The following is a 12,026-nucleotide window of genomic DNA, read 5'->3' on the forward strand; positions in this document are numbered from 1 at the left end:
CCAATGTACAATTTGGGTTTTAAAGCAATATCAGTTGACAACCACTGACATATATTTTCAATTTGACTAATTGAGTGATTTTCAGGTTTTGCCTTGTGTTTGTGTTCCTTCTTGTAGGCTATGGTAGAATTGGAAACTGTTGAAAAAGCCCAAGAAATGCTGAGATTCTACAAAGACCACAAGGCAACAATCTGTGGCCATACTGTGTCTGTTTTTATGTGCAATACCATGAAAACAATAGAGGTATTGTTAAGACAAAAACACACCAATAACATCATTTTTAATAGTGACTCATTTATTCAACCAATTTAATAATGTTACTGCTTCTCTTAAAGCCTTTTTTTTTTTTTTTTTTCCAAAGAATAAATAAAAATTCTGTCATCTACTCACCCTCATGCAACTTAAAAAATACTAATTTTTCCCCCATGGAACACAAAGGGAAATGTTTTGCAGAATGTTCAGACTGCTCTTCTATTCAGTATAAAACTTGTGCAGAGAGCCACAGAAACAGTGAGCAGAAAAGACATGAACAGCGAAAGAGAAGGAAAATATGCATTTTTATATAGTATTTGCAATAATGTTTAAGGCCTAACTATTATAGTTGTATGACAAGAGTCAGTAAAAAGGTTTCCTTTTTAAGCGTACCACCTTTGATCAGATCAAAACATCAAAGTACCACCTGGTCACCACCAATGTTCCACTCTTTTTTTTAACATTGTTCACAATGTCATCCACACTTTTTTGTCAATAAATTATTTTTTATTTATGATTTTAGAACACATTTAAACATTTTGAAATTACATTGTAAACCAATTCAAGCATGCTAATATTTTAATATATATGTATATATATATATATATAACAAAAAGGTGACTAAATGATAGAATTAAAATTTTTGGTTGAACTATTCTTTTAAAGTAAAAAGATGGTAATGATTTCAATTCCTCATACCCTTTTAGACCCCTAGTGGGAGATCTGTTTTCATCAGTGGTTTTCCCAATAAGTATGTATGGCAGAAACACACAGCATACAGAGCCCTTTTAAATCTGGCCAAGCCCTTTGGAAATCTGACTGGCTACTTTCTAAACAAGCAACTGGGAACGGTATGTATGCACATTTACAACTTTAGTTTTTTCCCTAATCACTTTGCATGTGATGTTACATAGCCTTCAAGTGGAGTAAAAAGTGATGGGTTCTGTGCACACACATGACCCAGCCAAGTTGTGTACTAATGATAAATATGGAACAGGGATGTACAGTCAGTATGTTAGGCTATGATTGTTTCAATATACAGTCAGTAAAATATGAGTCTTTCTATAAAGCCGAGTGCCTTTTAAAATTATTTTTTGTTGGAATTTCTGTAGGATTTCAAAAATTCTTTCAGACAAATAATGTCTTTAAAAGCTAATACATTCACTTAGCACTTTATTAGGAACACTGTGGTCCTAATAAAGTGCCTGATGTGGTATTCTGTTGTTGTAGCCCATCCGCCTCCAGGTTTAATGTGCATTCTGAGATGCTATTCTTCTCACTACAATTGTACAGAGCGGTTATCTGAGTTACCATAGACTTTGTCAGTTAAAATCAGTCTGGCATTCTCTGTTGTCCTCACTCATCCACAAGGCATTTCTGTCTGCAGAACTGTCGCTCACTGGGTGTTTTTGTTTTTGGCACCATTCTGAGTGAAATCTAGAGACTGTTGTGTGTGAAAATCCCAGGAGATCAGCAGTTACAGAAATACTCGAAACAGCCCATCTGACACCAAAAATCATGCCATGTCAAAATCACAAATCACATTTTTTTCCCCATTCTGATGGTTAATGTGAACAATAACTGAAGCTCCTGACCTGTATCTGTGTGATTTTATATATTGCACTGCTGTGACATGATTGGCTGATTAGATATTATATGAATGTCTTTATATAAAATGACTCATGTGCATTTTTAGGTAGAAAGCTCCAAAATGTATTTCCTAATGCTTTGGAAATTTGCTAACTTTATTTCTGAATTTTTTAGCTTGTTTGCTAAACATTTTATTAACATTTCCCAAACTTTTTGACTCTCACTGCTTGGTCTGCTCCACTGCCAGTCCCACAATTTCCACAAAAATGTATGTTGTTTCATCCGTAAATGTGTGAACGCAGTGGTGGGACATTTTGCTGGTGCACTTGAAGACCACATTCTCATTTAATGCTGTTTTTGTAAAAGTTTTGTGGTTTAACCCTTTCTTGCTGTTTGTTTTTGACCTTCTTTTCTGTCTGTCCTCCACCACGCTTCGTTTTCTCAGTGTTACATGCAGCTGGAAAGTACAGAGGCAGCTGAAAAAATGGTGGAGCAAAGCATTCGCTGGCCTCGCAAATTTTGGGGTTTGGTTCTAAAAGTAGCCAGGTGCAGGAAGGGAGACTCTCTGATTCGTTGGTAGGTGAATGTTGCTGTTTCATTCAATTCAGTACAATGCTGAAATACATGTGTCCTTTGAGATTGATGAGCATATGTTAATGAGACTGAGGCCATGTCCACACCATAATGTTTAAATTTGAAAACTCTGTTTTCAATTTCCTAAAATCATCGTTTTCCATAGTATGTGGTAATGCAGTGTGTTTTCCAGTGTGGACGAGAGCCGTAAAGGTAGCAAAATGAATGCATTTTTAAATGAAAATGTATTGGTGTGGACATGGGACGAGTATGTGCATGTGCAAATACACTTAACACACACAAACCACCATTGCGCATAGTCTTATCACTGGCATAAATATTACACCATGTATACAGATATTTTTGTGCATTGCGTTTGTATCATGTGTTTTGTTGTTTACTACAGTGCATCCGGAAAGTATCACAGCGCTTTTTCCACATTTTGTTGTTACAGCCTTATTCCAGAATTTATTATATTCATTATTTTCCTAAAAATTCTACAAACAATACCCCATAATGACAATGTGAAAGAAGTTTGTTTGAAATCATTGCAAATTTATTTAAATAAAAAAAAAATAAGAAATCACATGTACACAAGTATTCACAGCTTTTGCCATGACACTCAAAATTGAGGTCAGGTGCATACTGTTTCCACTGATGATGCTTGATATATTTCTATAACTTGATTGGAGTCCACCTGTGGTAAATTAATTTGATTGGACATGATTTGGAAAGGCACACACCTGTCTATATGAGATCCCACAGTTAACAGTGCATGTCAGAACACAAACCAAGCCATGAAGTTTAAGGAATTGTCTGTAGACCTCCGAGACAGGATTATATCGAGGCACAGATCTGGGGAAGGGTACAGAAAAATTTCTGCAGCATTGAAGGTCCCAATGAGCACAGTGGCCTCCATCCGTAAATGGAAGAATTTCGGAACCACCAGGACTCTTCCTAGAGCTGGCCGCCCGGCCAAACTGAGCGACAGGACAATGATCCTAAGCACACTGCCAAGGTAACAAAGGAGTGGCTACGGGACAATTCTGTGAATGTCCTTGAGTGGCCCAGCCAGAGCCCAGACTTTAACATGAATGAACATCTCTGGAGAGATCTGAAAATGGCTGTGCACCGACGCTCCCCATCCAACCAGGTGGAGCTTGAGAGGTCCTGCGAAAAAGAATGGGAGAAACTGCCCAAAAATAGGTGTGCCAAGCTTGTAGCATCATACTCAAAAAGATTTGAGGCTGTAATTGGTGTCAATGGTGCTTCAACAAAGTATTGAGCAAAGGCTGTGAATACTTATGTACATGTGATTTAAAAAAATAAATAAAAAAATCATTTTTTTATTTTTAATTCATTTGCAAAGATTTCAAACAAACTTCTTTCATGTTGTCATTATGGGGTATTGTTTGTAGAAGTAAAATAATGAATTTAATCCATTTTGGAATAAGTCTGTAATAACAAAATGTGGAAAAAGTGAAGTGCTGTGAATACTTTCCGGGTGCACTGTACATGCTGATAATTTTCTCATTTTCATTTAATTAATTATTATATTGTTTGAATATTGTTATTTAAGTCTAACTTTATAGTTCAGTTCTGTTGCTTGTTCTGCACCTGATCAGCCTAATCACTATTTTTGAAGGCTTATTTGTTTATTGTTTCTTATAGAGAAAGGTACAGTTGAAGTCAGAAGTTTACATACACTTTGAAGTCATTAAAACATTTTTAATGCCTGATAGAAAATGATCTACCTTTGTAGAGCAATACAATAATTTAGGCAATTGCAGAATAGTCCCATTAGTCATATATGCACTTAAGATTGAGTACACAACTATTTCTGGACTTAAAAGATACATTAATCAATGCAGTACATTGTATCTCAAAAGGAGTACATGTGGCCCCCCCTATGCACTACTTAATGCCCAATGTGGCCCCTTTACCAAAATAGTTGCCCACCTCTGTGTTAGGTGAATGCACTTGTGACGGCCATTATAACAGTAAAGATGTAACAAAAAAATTGTGTTATTCTCTTTTTGTAGTAAACTCTTCAGACTTTGCTCTGTTATTGTAGGAAACGCCCGAAGCACAACACTGAGGAGAGAGAATTCAGAAAGGAGGCGAAAAAGCCTAAAAGCACCAAAAGGACAGAAAGGGACCAGATGACCAAGAGTGGCACAAAGGAGGTGAATGTCTCCTTAGTGATTTTACCTCAGCATTGTATCTTGCCCAAGAAAAATCTATTAACTATTGTAAAATGACTGTAACGCAAAGCATTAGCTTATTGTTTTAATGGGTAATGAATTTTTACATTTTGGTTTCCAGGTCTGGAAAAGACATGAACATTTCTGTAGTGAACATCATTTTTGTTAGTAATGCTCATGTGGATCAGCTAGAAATTGTATACAATAATATTTAAAATCCCTATCTAGTAATCATTAAACACTGTAAAAATCATGGACAGGAAGTAGAATTTGATTTGTCAAAATAAGTGATTCAATTCTTGCAATATTTGTGTGTTTGTAGAACCACCACAGCTCTTTACCAGATTGTGAAGGTGTGTGTGTGGATCCCGTTTGTGAAACACCAGGTTCAGAAGATATTGACCATCAGGAAAAAACCATTCTGGGCCCTTACTTACCTGACCACAGTGTGGGTAAGTCTTTCACACACTCTGAAAATAGTATAATTGCCAAAATATATATTTCCATTACAGTTAATTTATGCATTTGATAGATGCTCATATGCAAAGTGACTAACAGTGTATTCAAGCTTAAATTTACCAGTATGTGTGTTCAGTGGTAATCAAAAACTTGACCATGGCATTGATAGCGCCATGCTCTACCAATTGAGCTACAGGAACTGTGTCCACTACAGCCTCATGTAATAAATCATATGCTCTACTGCTACTGAATCTCAAAGGCGACAGTAAAAGAAGTCATGCTTCACCCCAGTTGTGAGCTTGTGCTCTGAATGAAATGAATTGAGATGAAAAATAATCACTAAAATGTCTTTCTACTGCATTGTTTGCCGATGCACGTAGAAACAACAGCACAGCATACAGCGTGACAAGTCTAGTTCAGTTCATGAACAAATGGCTTACCGACTCACAAGTTATCGGTATGAATCAGTTGACGAATCCTTCCCTGAATGAACTCACTGAGTCAATCATAGCAGTTACTGAATAAACAAATGAAACAAGTTATTCATTCATTCCCGACTCAAAATGTTTTTACTTAGTTTCATAAAAATTAAGTCAGTCATTATACTTGTCTTACATTATATGTATTATATATAATAAGAGGAATTTTAATTGCAACAAAAAATATGAAAACATTAAAATGCTATGAAAATAGTACTATATTACACAGCTCTCTTTAATTCTTCGTTCTGATTGATCAGCTGCCCCATCTCAGGTCAGATATTTCTCAATAACAACAAGAGGTGTGAATCTTCACTGGCCTCATGATTCTATTACGATCCAAAAGTAACGATTCGATTACAAAACAGTTCTCTATGCATCACAATGCATCTTGTCCTCCAAATGTTTTTATCAATGGGTGATGCAAGTTTTTTATAAAGCAGATATCAATGGCAATTCAAAGTGCTTTACATAATAAAATATAAAGAATATTAATACGAGATCTAATTTTTTTTTTTTTAAACCAATTAAGAACAAGAAATAAGAGTAAAAAGAAATAAAATAAATATTACATTTTTGTAAATTATGAATAATTAATAAGTAAAAGAAAGCTGAAGTCCCCCCTTTTCTTACCGATTTGGAATGCCCAATTCCCACTACTTCGTAGGTCCACGTGGTGGCACTGCTACTCACCTCAATCCGGGTGGCAGAGACAAGTCTCAGTTGCCTCCACTTCTGAGACAGTCAATCCGTGCATCTTATGTGGCTCGTTGTGCGTGACACCGCATAGACTCCCAGCATGTGGAGGCTCATGCTACTCTCCGCGATCCATGCACAACTAACCACGCGCCCCACTGAGAGCAAGAACCACTAATCATGACCACGAAGAGGTTACCCCATGTGATTAATGTGATAATTTTTATATCTTAAACACATGGAGGAAACTAGTGTTAAAAGACTTTATTCTTTTAATGAATTACAAGTCCTACTAAACCTCACTGGTGTAATAATAATAATAAATATAGCTGCAAGCAGCAATGCGGATTCCTCCTCAAAATGGCAAATCATTTAAAATTGATCAGTAGATGGTTGGGGATAAACCCTCCCAATTAAGGAATTCAAAAAAACATGTCTTCGTCTGATTCCAAAACAAAACATTTTCAATGTACAGGAAAATCCATACCGGACCTTATGGATCCTTGAGGCTTTTTTGTTCCCAATGAGAAATGCGGCATGTACACCAAGTTTCAGGAGATTTGGACAAATGGCGTGGAAATGGTATCACTTTGAAAATATTTTTTTTGGGCGTGGCCTGTAGCGCCACCTATGGGCGAATGTTGACCATTCTTGGTTTGGGGGTACCCGTTGGCATGGACTATCAATGTGCCAATTTAGAAAACTTTTGACCAGTGACTTTTTGAGCTATTTGGGCTCAAGGAGAAGAATAATAATAATAATAATAATAATAATAATAAAACCATCAAATACAATAGATTCCCTCCTTACGGAGGAATCTAATAATGTCAGTGGTCTGTGATAATGCCAGTAGTTCTCTCACTGGCTTCAAATATGCTGTGATGGTTAATTATGCAACAGGAAGATCGCAACACATCGCACCTGTCCTTCCGAGTTCATTCTTCCAAGGTATCTTGGCAAGACTGGTCTTCATAAGAACCCAAGTCTGTTCTCTACATTCTTTGCATTAAGAAACAGCCAATGTAAATTTAGAGTATTTTTGAAAATGAGTTAATGGTATGGAATGTTCTGCTAATAAAATGGATTTTAATTAGCTAAAATCTTACAAAATATGAATTTGCCCCTTTTCAGGTGTGAACTACGTCATCCCAGTAACTGGCTTCTTTTGCCAGCTGTGTAACATGTTCTACAGCAATGAGAAGAGAGCGAAATCAGAGCACTGCCACAGCCTTGAACACTACAACAACCTGAAGGTACTGGGGTTAGAACAGAAATTAGAGTAAATATTTTTGCAATATTTACTGTAATCTTTATAATAATATCTTATTATCTGAAAATCTAAAGGGTGAGTAAATGGTAGTAGAATAATTGATTTTGGGTTGAATATTTTTGAGTAACTTGATAGTCTTCTTGGTCAGTGTATTGTTGCAGCACATTTATTTTAAGGGGGAATAATAGACAACTCTACTGTTATCCAAGTATCTTTTCAGTACAAGTTTTTATTAGTGTCTATTGTTTACAGACTACTGTTAACATGTTCTGCAAAGTGTATTGTTTACTGGGGAGCAATTTAATTGCTCTCAATGACTACGTTTACATGGACACCAGAAAGCATTGCATTGCAAGAAAGTAGCTTTCCCATTTAAATGCACTGTTTAAGAGCGGTGTACTCTTATACATACGGCTCAGTCAGTAAGCAGCTTTCTCCACAGCGACGTTATTACCCCACAAAGCTTGTGTAAAAAACAAACATGGTATCCAAGGAAGACTTCACCATTTTCATTCCCCGTCACTTTATTTCCAGATATTCCAGAGTTGTTGCTGTGTTTGATTTCGTAATTTTTTTTATCACATCCTGCAGTGGAAATTCGCTGCAATAGTGGTGGTTTACCAAGTGTATCTATCTTCGTCCAGCAAGACTACAAGGAACACCCACTTCAGGACATGCCCCTCTTGGATCATCAAGCAATTATATTTGCTACAAGAACTTCTAAAATCTTATGCAGTCGTTGTATAATTAATTTTCTCATTACTTTTTAAATATGACAAAAAATAACTTTGAAATGATGTCACGCGGCATATTATTAAACGGAAGACATAAATGGTAAACTGAAATTGTTTAATGTGAAATTGAGGAAGTGCTCTTTACTCTATTCCTGAAGATTTCTGCTTATTCAGTAATAAAATAAAATAAAAGATATAAATGGTAAGATAAACATTTATCTGTTCTGTTTTTTCCAGTTAGCTTACAAGCTAATCAGTTAGCCTACTAGCTTTTCCTCTTCACTTTCACTAAATTCATCTTCACTGTTGCCACCTAGTTATACGGTGGTATAATTTAAAATAACTTCTTATTTTGTGGTATATAATGTATTTACAAACTTTTTTTTTAAATATTTGTAGTTATGGTTAGGTTTAGAGTTATAGATGGGTGAATAGGGACACCAAATAAACACAACAAACAGTGTGTGAATGTGGCATCCAACTGTTCTAAGACTTCAGGATTTTGCTGGTTATTTGGAGGGGGCGTAACTTGTAGTGGGCAAGTATTACAGGATGCAGACAGACCCCTTTCCAATTTACAAGCGCATAGTAAACGTGAGTGACTGTGAAATTTTACATGGGTGTGTTTAAATGGGTATAGTTTATAGTGTACTGTATGTGCCTTTCCCATTGTACTCCCAGAAATGTTGAATTCTTTCTACGTTATTGACTTGTTGTTTGGCTCCATCCTCTGATGTTTGTTGTCCGGTATGTTCATGCACGTGCACACACTTCAAAACCCTGTTTACAATGCCGCTGATGTGTTTATATGACCACATAAGCTGCGTTCTCTGGGAGAAACCTGGATTGGTTAAACCATTTTCTCTTAATTCCTTAAATGGTGTAATGAAATCAGTTATTGTTTAGATGAAATTTCAGAATGACTCTGGAATAAACAATTTTCTGAAGTGCATGTAAACGTGGTCACTGTGTGTTCACAAGTGTTCATTGTCATATTTGTAACTTTCACTGTAGACCTGATGAAACGATATTTCATTCCACTGTATTTTCCATAGACATAGTTTAGCAGTTGCTTATATATATACACACACATACATACAGTGGGTACGGAAAGTATTCAGACCCCCTTAAATTTTTCACTCTTTTTATATTGCAGCCATTTGCTAAAATCATTTAAGTTCATTTAGCACCCCATATTGACAGAAAAACACAGAATTGTTGACATATTTGCACATTTATTAAAAAAGAAAAACTGAAATATCACATGGTCCTAAGTATTCAGACCCTTTGTTCAGTATTTAGTAGAAGCACCCTTTTGATCTAATACAGCCATGAGTCTTTTTGGGAAAGATGCAACAAGTTTTTCACATCTGGATTTGGGTATCCTCTGCCATTCCTCCTTGCAGATCCTCTCCAGTTCTGTCAGGTTGGATGGTAAACGTTGGTGGACAGCCATTTTCAGGTCTCTCCAGAGATGCTCAATTGAGTTTAAGTCAGGGCTCTGGCTGGGCCATTCAAGAACAGTCACGGAGTTGTTGTGAAGCCACTCCTTCGTTATTTTAGCGGTGTGCTTAGGGTCATTGTCTTGTTGGAAGGTGAACCTTCGGCCCAGTCTGAGGTCCAGAGCACACTGGAGAAGGTTTTCGTCCAGGATATCCCTGTACTTGGCCGCATTCATCTTTCCCTCGATTGCAACCAGTCGTCCTGTCCCTGCAGCTGAAAAACACCCCCACAGCATGATGCTGCCACCACCATGCTTCACTGTTGAGACTGTATTGGACAGGTGCTGAGCAGTGCCTGGTTTTCTCCACACATACCGCTTAGAATTAAGGCCAAAAAGTTCTATTTTGGTCTCATCAGACCAGAGAATCTTATTTATCACCATCTTGGAGTCCTTCAGGTGTTTTTTAGCAAACTCAATGCAGGCTTTCATGTGTCTTGCACTGAGGAGAGGCTTCCATCAGGCCACTCTGCCATAAAGCCCCAACTGGTGGATGGCTGCAGTGATGGTTGACAGTGATGGAGCTCAGCCACAGTGATCTTTGGGTTCTTCTTTACCTCTCTCACCAAGGCTCTTCTCCCCCGATAGCTCAGTTTGGCCGGACAGCCAGCTCTAGGAAGGGTTCTGGTCGTCCCAAACGTCTTCCATTTAAGGATTATGGAGGCCACTGTGCTCTTATGAACCTTAAGGGCAGCAGAAATTTTTTTGTAACCATGGCCAGATCTGTGCCTTGCCACAACTCTGTCTCTGAGCTCTTCAGGCAGTTCCTTTGACCTCATGATTGTCATTTGCTCTGACATGCACTGTGAGCTGTAAGGTCTTATATAGACAGGTGTGTGGCTTTCCTAATCAAGTCCAATCAGTATAATCAAACACAGCTGGACTCAATTGAAGGTGTAGAACCATCTCAAGGATGATCAGAAGAAATGGACAGCACCTGAGTTAAATATATGAGTGTCACAGCAAAGGGTCTGAATACTTAGGACCATGTGATATTTCAGTTTTTCTTTTTTAATAAATGTGCAAAAATGTCAACAATTCTGTGTTTTTCTGTCAATATGGGATGCTGTGTGTACAATAATGAGGAAAAAAAATGAACTTAAATGATTTTAGCAAATGGCTGCAAGTGAAAAATTTAAGGGGGTCTGAATACTTTCCGTACCCACTGTATATACTTAACCTGGTTTTGTGGATAAGCTTACATCTTGTTTTGATTTGCAGAAGAAACATGATGAAGTGGTTGAGGACACTGATGGACACCCAGATGGTTGAGTGAATAAAAGCGTGAACATGAGGAAGACACCGACATTGTACTTTTGATTAATTTTTTATTATCATTTGTTTTGATTTCAGTTACATTTCATATTATTAACTGTTTAAATGTTTTGTTTTTGAGAGTGAGAGAAACACGGGTGTGTACAAACTTGTGAAGTCATTCTGATGGTTTGTATGTGTATCAGTAAGCAAAATTAAATGTTTGTCACTTCATCACAGCTCAAAGACTGCGTAATAATAAGCTTTTGAAATAAACTTGTTTGTTTAAAAATGATGGCTTTCTATTTCCGTGGAGCATGTTTACTGTCAAATGTGTATCAGGTTACCATAAGAAGTTATGCAAGACTCTACAGTGGTCATGGGCTGAAATTATGTGTGCGCACATGCGTGTGTGCATATGTACTTGGCTATACTTTGGAGATAAAACTGTCCCTAAAAGAGATCTAAATCAGACCTCACTTTGGGAACCACTTTTTTTCTGTCAAAATCTTTTTCTTTTAGGGGTAGGGTGTGAGTTATGGTTAGTCTGTATTGTGTTTATTTATTTATTTATTTATATATAACATGTGTCTCAGTGTTTGCCAATGCTGGTCTAACTGTCATCTTAACACTGAACCAACTTAAACCGCACAGTACTGGCTCCCGTTAATGTTCAATGCATCCAAACCATGTTGAGTAAAAAAAAAAAAAAGTGGTTTAAAATGTAAACCTTGAATACTTTCTTGTGAAGCAAATGCACTAAAACTAATTAATAAAATGAGGAACAACAAATGTTTAAAATAAAGTATAAAACATGAACTGTGATAGAGGTGAAAACTATTCCATTTAAAAGAAATGATCAGCATTAAATTAATGAAGAAAAATAAATATGTATTACTGGATTTAGCTAAACATGTTGACCTATTGTCCAGCTATCAAAATTGGAAAGTGTTTTGATTGTCAAAGGGACGGTATGTAGTTATATACATGAAACTTCACAATAAATAATGGTGT

At 36.7% G+C, this 12,026-nt stretch overlaps 1 protein-coding gene across 2 annotated transcripts in view; it reads left to right on the forward strand.

The window, feature by feature from the left end:
• The window catches only part of zgc:152816 (uncharacterized protein LOC777712 homolog), a 44,366-nt gene extending 33,249 nt beyond the window's left edge, over positions 1-11,117 (forward strand). For both annotated transcript variants that reach the window (XM_052102057.1, XM_052102065.1), the window contains exons 13-19: positions 118-243; positions 960-1,103; positions 2,288-2,418; positions 4,490-4,601; positions 4,942-5,071; positions 7,385-7,506; positions 10,980-11,117. In XM_052102057.1, the coding sequence (XP_051958017.1) occupies positions 118-243; positions 960-1,103; positions 2,288-2,418; positions 4,490-4,601; positions 4,942-5,071; positions 7,385-7,506; positions 10,980-11,030 (816 nt within the window). In that variant the 3' untranslated portion in view covers positions 11,031-11,117. The remainder of the gene's footprint in view (positions 1-117; positions 244-959; positions 1,104-2,287; positions 2,419-4,489; positions 4,602-4,941; positions 5,072-7,384; positions 7,507-10,979) is intronic.
• The last annotated feature ends 909 nt before the right edge of the window (positions 11,118-12,026 follow it).

This window comes from Xyrauchen texanus, chromosome 3 (assembly GCF_025860055.1).
Source record: "Xyrauchen texanus isolate HMW12.3.18 chromosome 3, RBS_HiC_50CHRs, whole genome shotgun sequence".
Classification (NCBI taxonomy): domain Eukaryota; kingdom Metazoa; phylum Chordata; class Actinopteri; order Cypriniformes; family Catostomidae; genus Xyrauchen; species Xyrauchen texanus.